At 48.2% G+C, this 24,515-nt stretch overlaps 1 protein-coding gene across 7 annotated transcripts in view; it reads left to right on the top strand.

Moving 5' to 3' along the window:
- ptk2ba (protein tyrosine kinase 2 beta, a) overlaps nucleotides 1-24,515 on the top strand; it is a 158,004-nt gene that overhangs the window by 33,087 nt on the left and 100,402 nt on the right. For all 7 annotated transcript variants that reach the window (XM_067988486.1, XM_067988479.1, XM_067988483.1 and 4 more), the window contains one exon: nucleotides 14,295-14,524. In XM_067988486.1, the coding sequence (XP_067844587.1) occupies nucleotides 14,336-14,524 (189 nt within the window). In that variant the 5' untranslated portion in view covers nucleotides 14,295-14,335. The remainder of the gene's footprint in view (nucleotides 1-14,294; nucleotides 14,525-24,515) is intronic.

Genomic DNA, 24,515 nt, shown 5'->3' with positions numbered 1-24,515 from the left:
ACCACCTAGAAGGACAAGAGCAGCAGGCACATGGGAACAACACCACCTGCACGTTCCCCTCCAAGTCACACACCATCCCGACTTGGAAATATATCGCCGTTCCTTCATTGTCGCTGGGTCAAAATCCTGGAACTCCCTTCCTAACAGCACTGTGGGAGAACCTTCACCACACGGACTGCAGCTGTTCAAGAAGGCGGCTCATCACCACCTTCTCAAGGGCAATTAGGGATGGGCAATAAATGCCGGCCTCGCCAGCGATGCCCACATCCCATGAACGAATAAAAAAAAAATTGGGGTGAATTTGGTGTTCGGCCGTACTGCAAAACAGCCAATTACCGGGCAGTTTTATAAAAGAAAGGCGGGATCTGTGAATAGCTGAGGAAAGGATGAAACTTAAATACAAGAAAATGGGAGAGATGGAAAGTTTGAACATGAAAACGGGTTTGAGATTGAGATATAAGATGCAGCAAAGTGCAGTGAGTGTACCAACTGTGAACAGAGAAAGAACAGGTCACCAGGGAGTACAGGGCACCCTGGCTAGCACTGTGTTCTGACAAAGAGTCTCCTCCACCCCCCACCCCCCCCCAAAACATCAACCCATCAGATTGGGCATGAGGGGAGGGAATTAAAGTGGATTTTCTTCTCATCTGTAAGAGTTGCACTGAGATAGATCTCAGGCAGTATGAGTATTACCCCCTTCTCACTGCTTAGTTCACATAATCATCTGTGCCTACATGAAAAAAGGACTTTGAGATATTCCAACGATATGTGTAAAAGGAAGAATCCAAACTCCGGTGCTGACAGAGACATTCTTTGATAAGTATTGGACTAGAAATTGATTAACACAGTTTCTGTCAAAGAAGCCTTGGCGAGTTGCTGCAGTGCATCCTGTGGATGGTACACACTGCAGCCACAGTGCGCCGGTGGTGAAGGGAGTGAATGTTTAGGGTGGTGGATGGGGTGCCAATCAAGCGGGCTGCTTTGTCCTGGATGGTGTCGAGCTTCTTGAGTGTTGTTGGAGCTGCACTCATCCAGGCAAGTGGAGAGTATTCCATCACACTCCTGATTTGTGCCTTGTAGATGGTGGAAAGGCTTTGGGGAGTCAGGAGCTGAGTCACACGCTGCAGAATACCCAGCCTCTGACCTGCTCTTGTAGCCACAGTATTTATGTGGCTGGTCCAGTTAAGTTTCTGGTCAATGGTGACCCCCAGGATGTTGATGGTGGGGGATTCGGCAATGGTAATGCCATTGAATGTCAAGGGGAGGTGGTTAGACTCTCTCTTGTTGGAGATGGTCATTGCCTGGCACTTGTCTGGCGCGAATGTTATTTGCCATTTATCAGCCCAAGCCTGGATGTTGTCCAGTTCTTGCTGCATGCGGGCACGGACTGCTTCATTATCTGAGGGGTTGCAAATGGAACTGAACACTGTGCAATCATCAGCGAACATCCCCATTTCTGACCTTATGATGGAGGGAAGGTCATTGATGAAGCAGCTGAAGATGGTTGGGCCTAGGACACTGCCCTGAGGAACTCCTGCAGCAATGCCCTGGGGCTGAGATGATTGGCCTCCAACAACCACTACTACAGTCACTAATAAATCCAATAGGGAATTCAGGAGAAACTTCTTTACCCAGAGAGTGGTGAGAATGTGGAATTCACTCCCACAAGGAGTAGTTGAGGTGAATAGTACAGATACATTTAAGGGGAAGCTGGATAAACACATGAGGGAGAAAGGAATAGAAGGACATGTTGATAGGGTGAGATGAAATAGGGAGGGAGGAGGCTCATGTGGAGCATAAATGCCGGCACAGACCAGTTGGGCCAAATGGCCTGTTTCTGTGCCATAGTTTTGATGTAACTCAGGTGCTATCTGACCACAGAAGCATCATGATGCTCATCAATGGTCATTGTCCAAGAAGCAGCCTTGTGCAGCAGTTTGTGGCAGTGGGAGATCAAGGCCATTCCCAATGATGGTTGATGTCCTCACTGAGAACTTCCCACAAGGAGAGGAGTGCCCAGAATGGAAGACGACACCTGAATTGCCAGTTTGTGCCCCTGGGGGGTGAAGTACGATTACCATAAGAATGAGGTCAGAAACTGTGTTGCCCCCTGGATTTGGATTCTTTAAAGATACAATCACCACTCTTGCTGTTGGCTGATCCCAGCAGAGTTCCAGTCTACACTCACATTCTTGTAAAAGTGGTGCTCACTCTATCTTGGCATATGAAGCAGAATTCAGTGGATGTAACTGTGGTCGTACTTGGCAGGACGGAATGCTGCTTCAATAAAGGGCCTAAAGGGTTAAATTAACAGGTTGCATAAATTTTGTTTGTATTTCCTTAAGTTTCGAAGGTTGAGGGGTGATCTGATCGAGGTGTTTGAAATGATAAAGGGATTCGATAGGGTAGAGAGAGAGAAACTATTTCCTGTGGTGGGGAATCCAGAGCAAGACGGGACATAATCTTAATATTAGAGCTCGGCTAATTCGGAGTGAAATCAGGAATCACTTTTTCACACAAAGGGGAGTGGAAATCTGGAACTCTCTCCCCAAAAGGCTGTGGATGCTGGGGGTCAATTGGAGCTTTCAGGACTGAGATCAACAGGTTTTTGTTGGGTGAGGGTATCGAGGATATGGAACAAAGGGGGGTAGATGGGGTTCAGATCAGATATGATCTGATTGAATGGCAGAACACGCTCAAGGAGCTGAATGGCCTCCTCCTGTTCCTACATTTCAACAATGAAAAGCAGGCGCCAATGGAACAGACTGGGGTGTTTAAAAATTGGGACTTTCTGTATATTATAAATACCAGAGGGTGGTGCTGGTATGTTGTGCTGATGGGTTACTGGCTAAACACACTGACCAATGTGCTTCTTCAGACCAAGAAGGTCGAGGTTTCAGTGCTGGTCTGTGGTGAGTTCGATTGTCAGCCAGGGAGCAGTGAAGCACAGTGAAATCTTGGCAATGGATCCTGGACCAGCAATAGTAAAAAGCAGCAAAGATTCCTGCTCCTGATTATATCCGTTGACCCCTGCTGCAAAGTATGTGCATGTTTGAATAGCCTGCCATTGCTCGCCGCCTAGGCTCTCACATGAAGAACGGCTACTCGCGTGAATGAGCAACTTCAGGAGAACATTGGGAGTGAGGGAAGAGAGCTCGAGGGTGGAGCAGAGATTAATATCGGGAGTGAGCTCGAGGGTGGAGCAGAGATTAATATCGGGAGTGAGCTCGAGGGTGGAGCAGAGATTAATATCGGGAGTGAGCTCGAGGGTGGAGCAGAGATTAATATCGGGAGTGAGGGGAGTGAGCTCGAGGGTGGAGCAGAGATTAATATCGGGAGTGAGGGAAGAGAGCTCGAGGGTGGAGCAGAGATTAATATCGGGAGTGAGGGGAGTGAGCTCGAGGGTGGAGTAGAGATTAATATCGGGAGTGAGGGGAGTGAGCTCGAGGGTGGAGCAGAGATTAATATCGGGAGTGAGGGGAGTGAGCTCGAGGGTGGAGCAGAGATTAATATTTCTGAAGTGTGTGGAACTTTATTTCTGAGTCCAGGACAGACCCCAATCTCCTCGAACATGTCTATTCCATCACTCTGTACGTAATAAATGTAAAGGGGCTTTATCTCAGAACACGACCAAAATAAATTGCAAGCTTGTATGTCAGGAGCTAGAGATTCTTTCCTTTGCGCTGTTGCCATCAGATAGTGTGACTCACTGCTCTAAACTCTCAACAGGCCACCGGCTCCAGAGTCCACTCGGGACTGTGATCGTTTTATTTCGCAACAGAAAAGAACGTGTATTATGAAGTAGCAGGTAGTCAAGATGTGAATCAAAGCTATCCCATGTTGAATGGGACCTCTCAGAGGCCATTGTTTGTAACATAGATTCAGAACAGATCCAGCAGCTCAAAACTGGGCATCCATGAGGCGCTGTGGGCCATCAGCAGCAGCAGAATTGTATTCCAGCACAATCTGTAACCTCATGGCCCGGCATATTCCTCACTCTACCATTACCAACAAGCCAGGGGATCAACCCTGGTTCAATGAGGAGTGTAGAAGAGCATGCCAGGAGCAGCACCAGGCATACCTAAAAACGAGGTGCCAACCTGGTGAAGCTACAACTCAGGACAACATGCATGCTAAACAGCGGAAGCAACATGCTATAGACAGAGCTAAGCGATTCCACAACCAACGGATCAGATCAAAGCTCTGCAGTCCTGCCACATCCAGTCGTGAATGGTGGTGGACAATTAAACAACTAACAACAGGAGGAGGCTCTGTAAACATCCTCATCCTCAATGATGGCAGAGTCCAGCACGTGAGTGCAAAAGACAAGGCTGAAGCGTTTGCAACCATCTTCAGCCAGAAGTGCCGAGTGGATGATCCATCTCAGCCTCCTCCCGATATCCCCACCATCACAGAAGCCAGTCTTCAGCCAATTCGATTCACTCCACGTGATATCAAGAAACGGCTGAGTGCACTGGATACAGCAAAGGCTGTGGGCCCCGACAACATCCCGGCTGTAGTGCTGAAGACTTGTGCTCCAGAACTAGCTGCGCCTCTAGCCAAGCTGTTCCAGTACAGCTACAACACTGGCATCCACCCGACAATGTGGAAAATTGCCCAGGTATGTCCTGTCCACAAAAAGCAGGACAAATCCAATCCGGCCAATTACCGCCCCATCAGTCCACTCTCAATTATCAGCAAAGTGATGGAAGGTGTCGTCGACAGTGCTATCAAGCGACACTTAATCACCAATAACCTGCTCACCGATGCTCAGTTTGGGTTCCGCCAGGACCACTCGGCTCCAGACCTCATTACAGCCTTGGTCCAAACATGGACAAAAGAGCTGAATTCCAGAGGTGAGGTGAGAGGACTGCCCTTGACATCAAGGCAGCATTTGACCGAGTGTGGCACCATGGAGACCCAGTAAAATTGAAGTCAATGGGAATCAGGGGGAAAACTCTTCATTGGCTGGAGTCATACCTAGCAGAAAGGAAGATGGTAGTGGTTGTTGGAGGCCAATCATCTCAGCCCCAGGACATTGCTGCAGGAGTTCCTCAGGGCAGTGTCCTCAGCCCAACCATCTTCAGCTGCTTCATCAATGACCTTCCCTCCATCATAAGGTCAGAAATGGGGATTTTCGCTGATGATTGCACAGTGTTCAGTTCCATTCGCAACCCCTCAGATAATGAAGCAGTCCGAGCCCGCATGCAGCAAGACCTGGACAACATCCAGGTTTGGGCTCATAAGTGGCAAGTAACATTCGCGCCAGAAAAGTGTCAGGCAATGACCATCTCCAACAAGAGAGAGTCTAACCACCTCCCCTTGACATTCAACGGCATTACCATCGCCAAATCCCCCACCATCAACATCCTGGGGGTCACCATTGACCAGAAACTTAACTGGACCAGCCATTTAATACTGTGGCTACAAGAGCAGGTCAGAGGCTGGGTATTCTGTGGCGAGTGACTCACCTCCTGACTCCCCAAAGCCTTTCCACCATCTACAAGGCACAAGTCAGGAGTGTGATGGAATACTCTCCACTTGTCTGGATGAGTGCAGCTCCAACAACACTCAAGAAGCTCGACACCATCCAGGACAAAGCAGCCCGCTTGATTGACACCCCATCCACCACCCTAAACATTCACTCCCTTCACCACCGGCGCACTGTGGCTGCAGTGTGTACCATCCACAGGATGCACTGCAGCAACTCGCCAAGGCTTCTTCGACAGCACCTCCCAAACCCGTGACCTCTACCACCTAGAAGGACAAGAGCAGCAGGTACATGGGAACAACACCACCTGCACGTTCCCCTCCAAGTCACACACCATCCCGACTTGGAAATATATCGTCATTCCTTCATCGTCGCTGGGTCAAAATCCTGGAACTCCCTTCCTAACAGCGCTGTGGGAGAACCTTCACCACACGGGACTGCAGCGGTTCAAGAAGGCGGCTCACCACCACCTTCTCAAGGGCAATTAGGGATGGGCAATAAATGCCGGCCTCGCCAGCGACGCCCACATCCCATGAATGAATTAAAAAAAACAGCATCCTCAGGCTCGCCGATATCTGACAAACCACTGGTCACAAACTATATTTGACTGCCTTGCTATTTTGTCTGTCTCTGTCCTCTGATCTGGGCTTTACCCCAAAACACAACCAAAATAAAATGCAAGCTTGTACCTGAGCAATCCGTTCAAAAAAAAACGGGTGTGGTGCGAAACGGGTGCTGATTTGCCACGGCCTGGTCGGTGCAATCGCCAAGAGCCCAATTCACCTTCGACTATTGATGTGACATTCTTTTATTCACTATTTTACCAGAGAGATAAAACTCATTGAAAATAAATGGTTTGGAGAATGCAGACGTAAGTGGGTTATTTACATTAATCTGTGCTCATGCAGTTAGAAAATTAAAAGGTTTTAAATGAGACTATAGATTGGTAACAAACTATTTCCTCCGCAGACTATTGAATACACAAAACATTCATTGGAATGTGGTTAATACTGAGTTTGTTATCACCTTCAAAAAGGAACGAAGTGAATCAGATTGAAGCTCCATCGGACTAAGTGTAGACAGATACTCCGACCTAACAATAATCACTGCACTGCAGAAGTAATTCATTATCTGAAGCATCTTGGGATGTTTTGATGTGACAAGGCACAATATAAATGCAAGAGTTATTTTATCGTTAAGTGCTCTATGGAACAACAACAAAAACAGCTCACATTTATCTGGCGCCTGTAACGTAGTAAAACATCCCAAGGCGCTTCACAAGAGCGTAATCGGGCAAAAATTGACACTGAGCCAAAAAAGGGCATTTAGGACAGGTGACTAAAGGCTTGGTCAAACAGGTAGGTTTTAAGGAGTGTCAAGTGAGGAGGGAGAGGCGGAGAGGTTTAGGGAGGGAATTCCAGAGCTTAGGGTCTGGACAGCTGAAGGCACGGCCGCCAATGGTGGGTTGAAGGGAGTGAAAGATGCACAATTGGCCAGAGTTGGAGCAATGCAGCCATCTCAGAGGGTTGTAGGGCTGGAGGAGGCTACAGAGATAGGGAGGCGCCTGAACATGAGGATGAGAATTTTAAATTTGAGGTATTGGCGGACTGGGAGCCAATGTAGGTCAGCAAGCACAGGGGTGATGGGTGGATGGGACTTGGTGCAAGTTAGGATACGGGCGGCAGAGTTTTGGATGAACTTTGGTTTATGGAGGGTGGAGCATTGGAATAGTTGAACCTGGAGGAGACCAAAGGATGGATGAGGGTTTCAGCAGAAGATGCACTGAGATAAGGATAGAGACGGGCGATGTTCCAGAGGTGGAAGTAGGCGGTCTCTGTGATGCAGAGGATATGGGGTCGGAAGCTCAGATCAGGGACAAATCGGAGGTTTGCGAACACGATGGTTCCTGTGCATTGGCAACGATAGAATGTGATCTTGGAAAACAATTGGTGAGGATTGGACCATGTAAGATGTGATGTTAGATTGATATACTGGAGTTTCACTACCCGCCCTCAGGGATCACGATGGGAGAAGGATCACTGGGTTTACCTGCATTTGTTCATTTAACTCCCTCAGGAGATTGAATGACCGGTGGTGCCCATGATAAGGCCAAGATAGCGGCCTGTCTTGTTGCATTGAAAGGGCTCAAATGGCCATTTTTGTCATTTCTCCAGTGTTTCTGCTGAAATTACTGCAGATCAGGTCTTCGTAGTTTTACCCCGTTCTCTTTCCATGAGGGAAAATTGTACAAAGCACATTCTCCACAGACGTGAGACTAATAGCGGAATGATATTTGTGGTTTTACTTTCGGGGGAAGTACAACGAGGATATTCTGTCGGAAATCCTTCCCTTTTTTATTTTGAAAATAGACATAAACCCTGTAAGTGATATTAAACAACGTTTTAATTGGTCTCTACTAATATAGTGGAGAAACAGTTTGATATGAACACGTTAAGTGTCCATACCATAACACGTGGAATCGTAGAATGGTTACTGCACAGAAGGAGGCCATTCAGCCCACATTTTAGCATAATTTCCAGACTATAGTTATAAAAATCTTAACTGCCGTTTTCCTCGTCTGTGTGGAGACACACTGGGAGGGTGGGGTGGGGGCTGTGGATTTTCGTGTCCCTACCGTTTAAAAACGGGATGGCATCGGGAGCAAAATAATAAGCGTATGAAAGGCCATCAAGTTCCCGCCTGTTTCAATTTTTGAGGGGGCCACAATCCTGGCGGCCAGACCTCCCGCTACAAATCGGCGGGAGCCTCTAGAATATATGTTAAGGGGTCAGGTGACCGACCCCCGACTGCAAAGGTTTCGCCTGCTTCTCCAAACTACTGCTTCCTTTCATCACGTATCTTCCACCCATCGCCTTTAAGGTGCTGCTGCGGGACCTTTGAACTCGGCTGCTCCCTGCGTCTTCCGCTCTCCGGATTGGTGAGCTGTGCTGCCTGAAGAGACTGCGTTTCATGCTGCCAACTCACTGAATTCACATAAGTTGGGCCCATCAGTAAAACTGGTGACTCCTTCACGCGGGTGCAGTGCACGCCTCGCCCAAAAAGCACTCCACTTAAACACCCGCCCGCCATCTCGGGTCAACTTCGCCTGCCTGGTGCTGTCACTGATGGGGACGTCCTGGAGCGGCTCCATTGATTGCAATGGAAGCTGCAACTTTGCCTTTAACCCAGCGGGTGCCGGGCTTCCTGTACTTCAGGATTACCTGGTCTAACGGACGGTCCTTTTAAGGGACCGCTGGAGACCGCCACCAAAAACTTAAGTTTAAAAAATACTTCCCTTAATGTGGCGTCAGGCGGATCTTTAAAACCGTGGGTCGCTGGCAGCCACCAATCACCACTCCCCTCCTGACTGCCTCCTCTCCCCGGACTCACCTCAGGTCCTTGGCCAACATCCCAGCCAAGTGATCTTACTTCACCCTGAAACTGGAGAGCTGCCTCTGGGGCCGTGATTGGTGCCCACAGCTAGTGGGTACTTTACCAATGAGGCTAATTCGGGCGCCATCCAATTCCTAGGCCTATGACTCCAAGACGACACACATCAGCTTTGTCACTGTGACTTCACTTGAATGCTTCCTAATTTTCTTGCTGCTTCATCAACATTGACACTGTGATCTTAACATCCTCAGCAGCAGTTCTAAAATTAAGAAGATTAGCAACTTGCACACAGTGCATGATGTAATATAATTGTGAACCGCACAGCTCATTCTGTTTATCAAGAGGAACTCAAACAGCGCTGGAAGACTTGAAATGTGTGGACTTTCCTCATAGCAAGTTACACCTTGTTGACATTTTATAGCACATCATCAGTATGGTAATTTTCCTTATCTTTGTGTTTTATCTGTCTTTCAGCCTGTGCTGGTGCTTCAGGAGCAAAGGTCCTTCACATAGAAGGGTCTTACTATCTTTAATCACACTTCCATCACTTCCTATTTGCACATCACTTCATAAGAACATAAGGATTATAAGAAATAGGAGCAGGAGTAGGCCATTCGGCCCCTCGAGCCTGCTGCACTGTTCAATCAGATCATTGTAAACAATTTTACAACACCAAGTTATAGTCCAACAAATTTATTTTAAATTCCACAAGCTTTCGGAGGCTTCCTCCTTCGTCAGGTGAATGGGATGGAAATTTCCAACAACGTTCACCTGAGGAAGGAGGAAGCCTCCGAAAGCTTGTGGAATTTAAAATAAATTTGTTGGACTATAACTTGGTGTTGTAAAATTGTTTACAATTGTCAACCCCTGTCCATCACCGGCATCTCCACATCATGGCTACAATCAGATCATGGCTGATCTTCGACCTCAACTCCACTTTCCCGCCTGATCCCCATATCCCTTGATTCCCCTAGAGACCAAAAATCTACCATCTCAGCCTTGAATATATTCAATGACTCAGCATCCACAGCCCCCTGGGGTAGAGAATTCCAAAGATTCACAACCCACTGAGTGAAGAAATTCCTCCTCATCTCAGTCTTGAATGGCCGGCCCCTTATCCTGAGACTATGCCCCCTAGTTCTAGACTCTCCAGCCAAGGGAAACAATCTCTCAGCATCGACCCTGTCAAGCCCTCTCATAACCTTATGTTTCAATGAGATCACCTCTCATTCTTCTAAACTCCAGAGAGTATAGGCCCATTCTACTCAACCTCTCATCCCAGTAATTAATCCAGTGAACCTTTGTTGCACCCCCTCTAAGGCAAGTCTATCCTTCCTTAGATAAGGAGACCAAAACTGTACACAGTACTCCAGCTGAGGTCTCACTAAAGCCCTGTACAATTGCAGCAAGACTTCCTTACTCTTGTACTCCAACCCTCTTGCAATAAAGGCCAACATGCCATTTGCTTTCCTAATTGCTTGCTGTACCTGCATGTTAACTTTCTGTGTTTCTTGTACCAGGACACCCAAGACTTTCTGAACACCAACATTTAATAGTTTCTCACCATTTAAAAAATATTCTGTTTTTTTATTCTTCCTACCAAAGTGAATAACCTCACATTTCCCCACATTATACTCCATCTGCCACCTTCTTGCCCACTCACTTAATCTGTCTATATCTCTTTGCAGACTCTTTGTGTCCTCCTCACAGCTTACTTTCCCACCTGGCTTTGTATTGTCAGCAAACTTGGATACATTACACTCGGTCCCTTCATCTAAGTTATTAATATAGATTGTAAATAGCTGAGGCCCAAGCACTGATCCTTGTGGTACCCCACTAGTTACAGCCTGCCAACCTGAAAATGACCTGTTTATCCCCACTCTCCGTTTAATGTCCTTTAACCAATCCTCTATCCATGCTAATATATTACCCCCAACCCCATGAGCTCTGACCTTGTGTAACAACCTTTTATGTGGCACCTTATCGAATGCCTTTTGAAAATCCAAATATACTCCATCCACTGGTTCCCCTTTATCTACCCTGCTAGTTACAGCCTCAAAAAACTCTAATAAATTTGTCAAACACGATTTCCCTTTCATAAAACCATGTTGACTCTGCCTGATCATATTATGATTTTCTAAGTGCCCTGTTACCACTTCCTTAATAATGGATTCCAGCATGTTCCTGACGACTGATGTCAGGCTAACTGGCCTGTAGTTCCCTGTTTTCTCTCTCCCTCCTTTCTTGAATAGCGGGGTTACATTTGTTACCTTCCAATCCGCTGGGACCGTTCCAGAATCTAGAGAACTTTGGAAGTTTTTTTTTATTCGTTCATGGGATGTGGGTGTCGCTGGCGAGGCCGGCATTTATTGCCCATCCCTAATTGCCCTCGAGAAGGTGGTGGTGAGCCGCCTTCTTGAACCGCTGCAGTCCGTGTAGTGAAGGTTCTCCCACAGTGCTGTTAGGAAGGGAGTTCCAGGATTTTAACCCAGCGACGATGAAGGAACGACGATATATTTCCAAGTCGGGATGGTGTGTGACTTGGAGGGGAACGTGCAGGTGGTGTTGTTCCCATGCGCCTGCTGCCCTTGTCCTTCTAGGTGGTAGAGGTCGCGGGTTTGGGAGGTGCTGTCGAAGAAGCCTTGGTGAGTTGCTGCAGTGCATCCTGTGGATGGTGCACACTGCAGCCACAGTGCGCCGGTGGTGAAGGGAGTGAATGTTTAGGGTGGTGGATGGGGTGCCAATCAAGCGGGCTGCTTTGTCCTGGATGGTGTCGAGCTTCTTGAGCGTTGTTGGAGCTGCACTCATCCAGGCAAGTGAAGAGTATTCCATCACACTCCTGACTTGTGCCTTGTAGATGGTGGAAAGGCTTTGGGGAGTCAGGAGGTGAGTCACTCGCCGCAGAATACCCAGCCTCTGACCTGCTCTTGTAGCCACAGTATTTATGTGGCTGGTCCAGTTAAGTTTCTGGTCAATGGTGACCCCCAGGATATTGATGGTAGGGGATTTGGCGATGGTAATGCCGTTGAATGTCAAGGGGAGGTGGTTAGACTCTCTCTTGTTGGAGATGGTCATTGTCTGGCACTTATCTGGCATGAATGTTACTTGCCACTTATGAGCCCAAGCCTGGATGTTGTCCAGGTCTTGCTGCATGAGGGCACGGACTGCTTCATTATCTGATCATAACCAATGCATCCACTATCTCTATCACTACCTCTTTTAGAACCCTAGGATGTAGGCCATCAGGTCCAGGGGATTTGTCGGCTTTTAGTCCCATTAGTTTGTCCAGTACTTTTTCTCTCGTGATATTAATTGTTTCAAGTTCCTCACTTCTTGGTGATATCACTCACAACACAGCAATATTTCACTGATTTTTTCAGATTGCTCACATGCCCACCATCAAGATGAGCCAATCACAAAGAAGGAATAACAAGATCATTGGGTGTCAGCCATGGTTCAGTGGGCACTCTCCCACAAAAGGTCATGGGTTCAAGTCCCACTCCAGAGACTTGAGCACAAAATCCAGGCTGACACTCAGTGCAGTACTGAGGGAGTGCAGCACTGTCGGAGGGTCAGTACTGAGGGAGCGCTGCACTGTCGGAGGGTCAGTACTGAGGGAGCACCGCACTGTCGGAGGGTCAGTACTGAGGGAGCGCCGCACTGTCGGAGGGTCAGTACTGAGGGAGTGCTGCACCGTTGGAGATGCCGTCTTTCAGATGAGACATCAAACCGAAGCCCCGTCTGCTCTCTGAAGTGGACTTAAAAAATCACATGGCAATATTTGAAGAAATGAAGGGGAGTTCTCCCAGTGTCCTGGCCAATATTTACCACTCAACCAACTTCACCAAAACAGATTATCTGGTCATTCATCTGTTTGTGGGACTTGCCGTGCACAAAAATGCTTTCACATTTCCTTTCTTTTAATTCATTCACGGGATGTGGGCGTCGCTGGTGAGGCCGGCATTTATTGCCCATCCCTAATTGCCCTTGAGAAGGTGGTGGTGAGCCGCCTTCTTGAACCGCTGCAGTCCGTGTGGTGAAGGTTCTCCCACAGTGCTGTTAGGGAGGGAGTTCCTGACATTTCAACAATGACTACACTTCAAAAAATAGTACTTCATTGTGACTACAGGCAAGTCAGCCTAATGTCTGTGGAGGGGAAACTTTTAGAGATGATAATCCGGGACAAAATTAATTGTAACTTGGAAAAATGTGGGTTAATAAATGACAGCCAGCACGGATTTGTTAAAGGCAAATTGTGTCTGACAAACTTGATTAAGTTCTTTGATGGAATGACAGAGAGAGTTGATAAGGGCAGTGTAGTAGATGTTGTGTATGTGGACTTTCGAAAGGTGCTTATTGTGTGGTATTTTATCAAACATTAGCAAAATTGAAGCCCCTGGGATCAAAGGGACAGTGGCAGTGTGGATATAAAATTGGCTAGGGGACAGAAAGCAGAGAGTAGTGGTGAACGGTTGTTTTTCAGACTGGAGGGAAGTTTACAGTGGTGTTCCCCAGGGGTCAGTATCAGGACCACTGCTCTTTTTGATATATATTAATGACTTGGATTTGGGTATCGAGGGTATAATTTCAAAGTTTGCAGTTGACACGAAACTCAGGAATGTAATAAACAGTAAGGAGGATAGTAACAGACTTCAGGAGGACAGAGACAGACTGGTGAAATGGGCAGACACATGGCAGATGGAATTTAATGCAGAGAAGTGTGAAGTGATGCATTTTGGAAGGAAGAATGAGGAGAGGCAACATCATAGAATCGTAGAAAGGTTACAGCACAGGAGGAGGCCATTCGGCCCATCGAGTCTGCAAGAGCAATCCAGCTAGTCCCACACCCTCGCCCTATCCCTGTAGCCCTGAAATTTTTTCCTTTCAAGTACTTATCTAGTTCCCTTTTGAAGGCCATGATTGAATCTGCCTCCACCATCCCCTCGGGCAGTGCATTCCAGATCCTAACCACTCGATGTGTAAAAAAGTTTTTCCTCATGTCACCTTTGGTTCTTTTGCCAATCACCTTAAATCTATGCCCTCTGGTTCTTGACCCTTCCACCAATGGGAACAGTTTCTCTCTATCTACTCTGTCTGGACCCTTCATGATTTTGAATACCTCGATCAAATCTCCTCGCAACCGTCTCTGTTCCAAGGAGAACAACCCCAGCTTCTCCAGTCTCTCCACGGAACTAAAGTCCCTCATCCCTGGAACATCCTAGTAAATCTCTTCTGCACCCTCTCTAAGGCCTTCACATCTTTCCTAAAGTGCGGTGCCCAGAACTGGACACAATTCTCCAGTTGAATACTCCAGGCCTGCAAAAAATGGCTTCTGCTTTTGTTTATTTAAGTATTCTATTTTCAAAATTAGTTTCATTTTAAAACATAAAAATATTTTGTTTTTTTCCAGATTAGTGATGGCGCTGTCCTACCAAAGCTGCGGTTTTTAAAATGACAGGTGACCAGAACCCCCTGGAATCGTGGGTCGATGCCACAACTCAGGCCCTGTGCACTAACTCTGAAAAATCCAAGGATGGAGATGGAACGAAGATCCTTAAAGTCTGTTTCTGCAGCAATACCAGTATCAACCTTGGCAGGAACTTCAAGTTAGTCAAATGCAACAACACAACAGAAATCAAGGTAAGGTTTATCCGTTGATTTTATTGCAAAGATTTACAAGAATGTTGCCAGGTTGAGAGGACGCAACAATCAGGAAAGATTGAGCAGGCTGGGGTCTTTTCTAAAGAGAAGACTAAGAGGAGATCTGATAGAGGCCTTTAAAATTATAAAGGGCTTCGATAGGGTGGAAATGGAGAGACTGTGTCCACTTGTGGGTGAGCCCAGAACAAGGGAACATAAATATCAGATAACCACGAACACACAAAATAAAGAATTTAAGATGAATTTGTTTACACAGAGTGGTGAGAATGTGGAACTCGCTGCCATATGTTGAGGCAGAGAGTGTTGATGCATTTAAGGGGAGTCGATGTATACATGAGGGAGAAGGGAATAGAGGGATACTGGGGCAGGGTGGGAAGAGGTAATTACAGCGGGAGGAGGCTCGTGTGGCGAATAAACACCGGCACAGACCCGTTGGGCCGACGGGCCTTTTCCTGTCTGCTTAGTAACTCTACCATGGTTAAAAACGAGGGTAGAATTCCTGCAGCTCATCCCTCCGCACCCACCTATTAATTTACTAAGCAGTATAGAATTCTTTTCTTCCATTTTAAACACAGCCCATGGACTCTACCCACCCATTTAATCTCCCCCCACAGCCCATGTACACTCTCCCCTATCATGGACTCTCCCCACCCATTTAATCTCCCCCCACAGCCCATGTCCACTCTATCAAGTTGGGAAAGGGCAGGGAAATGGGACTAAGAGGAGAGCTTTTTCAGAGAGTAGGCTCGGGTGCAATGGCCCGCATGTTGTAAAGTTCTTCAATTCTATGACTTTAAACTAATGTTCTCTCGCTCTCTGTCCAAGTCAAACAGTTACATCAATCGCCATTATTTACTCCTCTCAGCAGTTTTAAAGATCTAGATCCTGTTGTTCTCCCAGTCTTATTTTTTCCAGTCTAAACAACTTCAGGTCTGTGGGTCTCTTGTAAATTAGACTCTTAAATCCCTGAATCGTTCTTATTGCTCGGTTCCAATGCATGATTTTCTTTTTGCAGGTCAGGTACCTAATTTGCCTACAGTATTCCAAGTATGATAATTTCAGAGACCCAGACAAAGTTAGAATGACTGGCGTTTTTTAAATTCATTCTCAGGATGTGGGCATTTATTGCCCATCTCTGGTTTCCCTGGGAAGTTGGCGGTTGGCCTTGTCGTCTTCGTACAGTTCATGTGATTCTTTGTAGTGATTTGACATCCCTCAGTATCTTGCTCGGTCACTTCAGAGGGCGGTTAAGATTCAACCAATTTGGTGAGGAACTGAAGTCACATATAGGCCCAGACCGGGTCAGGACGGCAGGTTTCCTTCCCTAAAGGGCATTAGTGAACCAGATAGGTTTTTACGACAATCCAACAGCTTCATGGTCACTTTTACTGAGACCAGCTTGTTATTTCCAGATGTTTTTAAACTGAATTCAAATTCTCAAACTGTCCAGGGTGGGATGTGAACTCTCATTCTCTGCATTATTAGTCCAGGCCTCTGGATTACTGGTCCAGTAACTTAACCACTCCACTGCCTGAATGGAGGGAGCGCTACCCTTTCTGATACAGGCGTGCGAGAGTGAGCTGACACACAGAGCGTGATCAAATACTATGGTTCATTGCAGATTACGTGAGCGCACCCTTACACTTTGTACCAAAACTTGCAATCTGCCTGTGGCTCCACACAGCACGACTGCACTCCTTACATGGTTTGGAGAATAAAACAATAAGTTTCCTGTTGAGGGGGAGGATGATGAAGCTGAAGTTGTTATAATTTTCAGAAGTGTGAGTGTGGACAGGCATCTGTACACGAGTGTTTGTGGGTGACAGATGTGAAGCACGCTGTGAAAAACATGAGGCTCGGCAGTAAAGTTTTCAATCTGCAATTTGGAACTGACAAATGTCAATTTAAAAAAATAGCAGGACGACTGACTGTTGTGATCTTGTTATATTGGAAACTTCCCCTACGACAGCGTAATATGTTGCCGTGACCCTGATATAGAGGGTACAAATCACACTGCTATATGGCTGTTGTGTCTTCAGCAAAAGAACTCGGAACGAGCCGCCCTGATTCGTGACCTAACTGAAGCTTTCAAGATTGTATGAAGCAGATTGACTCCATGGTTAAAGTTAAGACTCTTCTAAATGTTAGGCTTTGTCCCCTAGTCCTGGTCTTTAAGTCTAGGAGACCTCCAAAAACAGGTACAAATGTCTCGGCAGCCAGAGGCAATAATCCAGCAACTAATCTGTAAATCCTGCATGGTCCCTTTAAATAGCGCTGGTGGGGGGTCCTCCAGGCACTCTCAGACACGGTCAGATGGTCGGGGTTAAGACTGTGCATTGAGTTGAGCGTTAAGTCCCAAAATGGTGTCTATCACTTTAAATCAGCGTTGCACACTGATTGAAGCCATTTTCTCCCGACTTTACTTGATTCCAGTGTTCGTTATCTGCGCCAGCGCTAACTCCTATACCAAGATGGCGTCCGGCGCACGTCACGCTGGAAATGTGCGTGCACAGCCAAGAAGCCATCTTGGCACTCCGTGAGGCCGCGTAGCGCAGAAACAACGGGCGCGACACGGCCCAATTTAGTGCCCAGAGTTCTTTGTTGAGACTGAGAATTCTTGTGTTCAGACATATTTACCTGCATTTTGGACCCCCTCAAATTGACCCCATCAGGATGGGGTTTGGGGGGGGGGGCAATGGATGTATTCAGCACCACATCTGAGGAGGAGGCCCATCACCATCCATGCATCTGAGATCTGCAAGACAGAGGAGTGAAACAAGGACCTAGAGAAGAGCAGAGAGGGGACCAACGGAGGGGCTGAGGTCACAGGAGGCACTACCCACGTGAGAGGGTCAACAGACAGAGGCTGAGCTACCTGGACCTCTCTGAGGAGCAGTGCCCACGAAGACTCAGATTGAGTCACCAGGTGGTCACAGACATCTGCAGCTTCCTTCATGCAGAGCTGCTCCCGGCTGGGCCTGGTGGGCACGCATTGCCCGTCGCAGTTAGTCATCACTGCCCTCAATTTCTTCACCTCCGGATCCTTCCAGGCCGCCACCAGTGACATCAGCAGGATCTCTCCGTCGTCTGTCTATAAGTGTATTCGACAGGTGACGGATGGCTTGTTTGCCAGGGCATCCGACTACGTCAATTTCCCCATTGACGACATCAGCCAGACTGAGAGGGCAGTGGATTTCCACTCTCCGGCTGGCTTCCCACAGGTACAGGGTGCAATTGATTGCACACACGTAGCAATCCGAGGGCCTGCTCATGAGCCAGGACTGTTCATCACCCGAAAGGGCTATCACTCCATCGATGCACAGCTGGTTTGCAACCACTGGAAGAGATTTCTGCAGGTGTGTGCCCGATTCCCTGGCAGCTGCCCCGATTTCTTCATTTTGTGCGAGTCCAACATCCCGGCACTCTTCCAGACAGGAGACAGACTGAAGGACTGGCTCCTTGCAGACAAGGGACACCCCCCCCAGACATGGCTCATGACACCTCTGAGAAACCCCACCAATGAGGTACAACGACAGTCACATCACCCCCAGGTCTGACACTGACCGAGCCATAGGAATGTTGAAGATGTGCTTCAGGTGCCTGAATAGATCTGGGGGAGCCTTTCAGTACTCGCCAGCGAGGGGGTCCAGAATAATCGTCATGTGCTGCGTCCTGCACAACACTGCGCAGCAGAGAGGGTTACCAGTGAAGGAGGTCTGATGCACTAATCAAACATCCTCATCTCGCGGCAACATTGAAGAAAAGGAGAAGGTGGAAAATGAAGATGGGGAGCCCTTTGCCAGAGCAGCCGGGCACATTGCTGCCCATGATACCAAGGATTCCCTCATCTCGAACAGGTTCTCATAATGAGATGTGCAATGTGAAGAATTTGACATACTCAGGCCGCCTGGAACAACCGTTAGCATCACCAACCCCCCCATAACCCCACAACCCCCCACAACCCCATAACCCCACAACCCCATAACCCCATAACCCCACAACCCCCCACAACCCCATAACCCCACAACCCCATAACCCCCCACTAACCCCCCCACCAACCCCCCCACCCCATAACCCCCCACTAACCCCACCCAATCCCCCCACAACCCCCACCCAACCCCCCCACAACCCCCCACTACCCAACCCCCCCACAACCCCCCACTAACCCCCCACTAACCCCCCACTACCCCCCCACCCAATCCCCCCACTACCCCCCCACTACCCCCCCACTAACCCCCCACTAACCCCCCACTATCCCCCACTATCCCCCACTACCCCCCCACCCAATCCCCCCACAACCCCCCACTACCCCCCCACTACCCCCCCACTACCCCCCCACTAACCCCCAACTAACCCCCCACCCAACCCCCACCCAACCCCCCCACTAACCCCCCACTACCCCCCCACTACCCCCCACAACCCCCCACTACCCCCCCACAACCCCCCACTACCCCCCCACTACCCCCCCACTAACCCCCCACTACCCCCCACCCAACCCCCCCACTAACCCCCCACTAACCCCCAACTAACCCCCCACTACACCCCCACCCAACCCCCCACTAACCCCCCCACCAACCCCCACACCCCTCCCTTGGCACAAAATAGTCTTTGAGCGATGCATATACCCATTGTACACCCGCCCAATGGGTGTCATCATGTCTTGGCATTCATGGTGAAGCAAATGAAAGGGTGACTTCACGGACGGAACGCAATAATGGCCAAGACGTGGCAGTGGTGATAATGATTACATTTAATGTGGCATAACAAACAAAATATATAAATGAACCACATGACATTTTGTCAACCAGCCTTGTACATACCCTTGATGAACTACAATTGCTGAACCTTCCTCTTCCTATCGTTTCTACGCGGTGCAGTCCCTGTGGTTTCAGTGGGGGTAGAGCCAGGTTGCTCAGGTCTCTGCCGAAACTGCTGAGCTTCTCTCTGCCTACGACCCCTGGGTTTTGGAGCCCGTGAGGGCCCCGCCAAAGACTGTGCCACCTGCACCTGTGCTGGGGCCAGACTCCGCCACCTGGAGAGGAGGCAGCTTTGTGGGTACTGGTAGATGTGGGGGGAGCAATGGGTAAGACGTGGGAGTTCTTTGAGTGGAATCCCCACTTCTATGTCCCCTTTCACCATCATCCCTCTCCTGGGCCAGGGCCACATCAATCCCAACACTCTGCCGGACAGCAGGCTGGAGAGGAGATGTGCTGCATTGTAAGGCCACGGCTAAAGTATCTGTCTGCCTGTTTAAGGCAGCACCCAAAGTCCTCACAGCCGTGGTCATGGCCTGCATGGACTCATTAGAGAGTCCTGCTTGAAGCTAATGGAGGCGGCCACTGTTTCCATCACAGACATTCTCACACTTACCTGCGCCACCAATCCACCAATGCTGGAGGTGGATTCCTCCATCCTCTCCGCTATTGTGGAGAGTGTGTGTGGCATATTTTTCAGTATCTCCCAAAGATGCATCTGTCCCTCGATCATTCTGCTTCTCATCGATGGCCCCCAGGGTTCAGCATCTGTGTCCATCTGAGCAGAGCCTGGAGAGGAGTGCTCCCACCGACACGGACTCTCCACAGCTGCCCCAGTGTCTGCTCGTGCTCACTTGTGAGTGGTGAATCACCAGGTGACAACCCAACTAACTGTCTAACAGGACCCACCGAGGTGCGAGTATCTGTGCTGGTGCAGGGCTGGATGTCCTGTAACGGTGCACCCTCAGAAGGAATGAGCTTCCCTGAGGAATCAATGTCTTCCACTTCTGCTGATTGTTCTTGAAATCGTGAAAGCCCTGGAAGACAACAGAAAGCAACATGAATTATCCATTGGAAAAGTGACAATCTTTCCAATGACCAAACTCCGGTTTCTCACAGTTCAATCATTGATAAAATAAAGTCACCATGTGTGTGAAAGATGTTTAAGTTCTGTCACCAGGTATCTGCGGGTTCCCAGTCTCTCCGTCTCCAATGGATAGGGATGCCGATGTGCCACTTATCTCCATAGCCTCCTCCTCCACACCTCTCACCTCCACTATGCGGGGGGGGCCCCTCCAGTTCTGCTCCTCTCCCTTGCATTTTGCGTTCTCTTCTCCTACAAGGGGAGAAAGAGCAGACCTGTGAGTGACTGAAGGTGACGTCTTCACCTGATGAATGCAATGCTTTGGATGAGGCTGACCATGAAAGAGATACATCAGAGGGTGACTATCAAACTCATACATCACATTGCATCAGGATTGGGGTGAGTTGCAGTGGTGGGTGAATAAATGGGGAGGTGAGGAATTGCATAAAAAGTGAAGGATGGTTGATGCTGAAACTTAACCACATATGAGGAGTGATGTGATGGAGTGGGGGGGAGGGGAGAGAGTTACACAACACAGGATGTGGGTGAATCAGCAAATGTACTCATTTTTCCTGACCTGGTTAAGTCATTAAAAAGCTTCCTGCACTGAACCCAAGACCGTGCTCCTGCTGCTCATCTCTTCTGCCACTCCCCGACACACCTTCTTGGTGGCAGCAGCAGGTATCTTCCTCCTGTCACCTGGGTATAACATGTCCCTCCTGCTTTCACAGGACCCAGTAGTTTCTGAAGGTTCTTCCTTTCCACAATGTCCTTCCATTTCGCTTTTTACTCCTTTCTCCTTCAAAATCCATTTTTACATTGGCCCTTTAAATAGTGCACTTTAAATCACATCGTGGGGGTACGCGGTACGCCCGCCGCGCACCGTGCGGGTACGCGGTACGCCCGCACCGTGCGGGTACGCGGTACGCCCGCCGCGCACCGTGGGGGTACGCGGTACGCCCGCCGCGCACCGTGCGGGTACGCGGTACGCCCGCTGTCCATCGTGCGGGTACGCGGTACGCCCGCCGCGCACCGTGCGGGTACGCGGTACGCCCGCCGCCCATCGTGCGGGTACGCGGTACGCCCGCCGCCCATCGTGCGGGTACGCGGTACGCCTGCTGCACAGTCGCGAAACCCGGAACTAACATTAAGTGCCTTCAATAGAATTGTGATCACACAATCCAGCCGCCATGCTAAAATCATGCCCACGGTTTCTGTAAAACCAGAGAGAGCATCAGATACCAGCAGCACATATTGTAATATTGGTTCACTGAGGATCACATACCTGTTGTGTAGTCTCCCAATTTTCCTTCCATGGACAATGAGGGTGAGGGAGCTCCATACTGGGTGTGGAAATCTCTGTACCTGTGGCCTGATTGCACTCTTAAGGTGCGATGCTTAACATTGTCCACTGTATTTTCACAGTCTTTATCTTGGGGTTTGTTCCTTCTGCACAAGAATGTCCTCCAGTCATTGCTGATCTTAATATCACTCATTGTTTATTTTGGCTGGTTGGGTGTTTGAGCTGAGTGGACTCCCACCATCATGCTTCAGTGTTAAAACTGCTGAGAAATCCACATACTAGGATTTTAGTTTGTCTGATATGAAATGTGAAATCTTCCCCGCCTCAAACTGTGCACCTTAGCAGCAAGCAGCATTGGTAACCTCCAGACTTAGCGCTGATGAAGGGGCAGTAACACAGACAAGGACCAGCACACCCGGCTCGTGTGTCTATCACCAGCAACACAACTGCCTTAATCTGACAGAGAAGCAGAGCGACACCTCACCGAGGAAAGCACAGGTGAATTGAGCCATTTCCTGGACCCAGAGCCAAAACCAAGGAGCAGCATCAGGCTGTAGTAAAAGTGACAATGACACTCCACTTTTATTCCCCACAGGCTCTTTCCTGGCAGTGATTTGAGACTTAGCAAGGAGCAGTGCGTTGCGATTAACTGATCCAGTACCCATTCACAGATGGTGTGTTTTGTTTTGCTGGTGAACACATTAAAATCAATGCCAGCATGCAGCAGGACAGACTGACAACGTTTTTTGAAAGATGTGGCACTTCCAGGGTACAAGAAACTATAGATTGAATAAGTGAGCACCAACAACTCATTATGAATTGACTGTCTAGGTCCAGGGAGTGCCAAATGTTCATATATTAAGGGAATTAGAACAAAGGAGCATAAGAGCATAAGAAATAGGAGCAGGAGTAGGCCATTCGGCCCCTCGAGCCTGCTCCGCTATTCAATCAGATCATGGCTGATCTTTGACCTCAACTCCACTTTCCTGCCCGATCCCCATATCCCTTGATTCCCCCAGAGTCCAAAAATCTATCGATCTCAGCCTTGAACATATTCAATGACTGAGCATCCACAGCCCTCTGGGGTAGAGAATTCCAAAGATTCACAATATTCTGAGTGAAGAAATTCCTTCTCATCTCAGTCTTAAATGGCCGACCCCTTATCCTGAGACTATGCCCCCTAGTTCCAGACTCTCCAGCCAGGGGAAACAATCTCTCAGCATCTACCCTGTCAAGCCCCCTCAGAATCTTATATGTTTCAATGAGATCACCTCTCATTGTTCTAAACTCCAGAGAGTATAGGCCCATTCTACTCAACCTCTCCTCATAGGACAACCCTCTCATCCCAGGAATTAATCTAGTGAACCTTCATTTCACCGCCTCTAAGGCAAGTATATCCTTCCTTAGAAAAGGAGACTAAAACTGTACACAGTGCTCCAGGTGTGGTCTCACCAAAGCCCTGTACAATTGTAGTAAGACTTCCTTACCCTGGTACTCCAACCCCCCTGCAATAAAGGCCAACATTCCATTTTCTTTCCTAATTGCTTGCTGTACCCGCATGCTAACTTTTTGTGTTTCTTGTACGAGGATACCCAAGTCTCTCTGAACACTAACATTTAATAGTTTCTCACCATTTAAAAAATATTCTGGTTTTCTACTCTTCCTGCATTAGGAATTATATGCTTCCCAATTATTCCAAGGTGGGATGATTTGGATGGCATATTCTTGGGTTACTTACTCGTAATGTAGATCATAGCAACTCTATAATCTGCATAAACCCAAACACGTTCGAGTGCAATAAGCATCACGGAGCAGGTGTCTCCTGTGTTAAAATGGTTCTGATGTTGGAGGGTCATTGTTCTAGACAATATATCCCAGAGAGAGAGAGAGTGGCAAAACAGCAGTGGTAGCGTGGATTCTGTACAACAGAGTCATAGAAAGAGGTAGACGTGGGATTGTGGGAGATCAGCAGCCACAGGGAATGGTGGAGGAGGAGAAGGAAGATGAGGTGGTCAAGGATGCTGAAGAACTGACAGATGGTTAGCAGTCAATGCAGCATGGGACAACTTGAGAATATGAAAGAGGCTTTATGAATGCAAATACAAGTTGTTCATAAATATATGAAAGGAAGTTTGGTGTTTTGTGTTTTTGGATCTTTTACCTGTTTTAAGTTTAAGAGTGATTGAGTAGAATGGGCCTATACTCTCTGGAGTTTAGAAGAATGAGAGGTGATCTCATTGAAACATATAAGATTCTGAGGGGGGTTGACAGGGTAGATGCTAAGAGATTGTTTCCCCTGATTGGAGAGTCTAGAACTAGAGGTCACAGTCTCAGGATAAGGGGTCGGACATTTAGGACTGAGATGAGGAGGAATTTCTTCACTTAGAGGGTTGTGAATCTTTGGAATTCTCTACCCCAGAGGGCTGTGGATGCTCAGTCAATGAATATATTCAAGACTGAGATCGATAGATTTTTGGACTCTCGGGGAATCAAGGGATATGGGGATCGGGCGGGAAAGTGGAGTTGAGGTCAAAGATCAGCCATGATCTGATTGAATGGGGGAGCAGGCTCGAGGGGCCGAATGGCCTACTCCTGCTCCTGTTTCTTATGCTCTTATGCTCTAATTGCCTTTCTCTGAAATTTTAGATTTGTTTAGGATGAGGCTGTGTGTGGTGCACTGGGCTCACTGGGATCAGCTGTTTCTGTAACATGGGGCCCGATATTAGGAGGGGAACGCGCCCAGTGAAATCGGTGGGTTTCCCACGCAATCGTAAGTAAATTGGAGCCACTTACCTTGGCTTCCGGGTTTCGCGCTGGAAAGCTGCGCAG

The sequence above is a fragment of the Heptranchias perlo genome, chromosome 8 (genome assembly GCF_035084215.1).
Source record: "Heptranchias perlo isolate sHepPer1 chromosome 8, sHepPer1.hap1, whole genome shotgun sequence".
NCBI lineage: Eukaryota > Metazoa > Chordata > Chondrichthyes > Hexanchiformes > Hexanchidae > Heptranchias > Heptranchias perlo.
The sequence above is the reverse complement of the archived record's forward strand: the minus strand, read 5'-3'. Positions and strand labels throughout refer to the sequence as shown.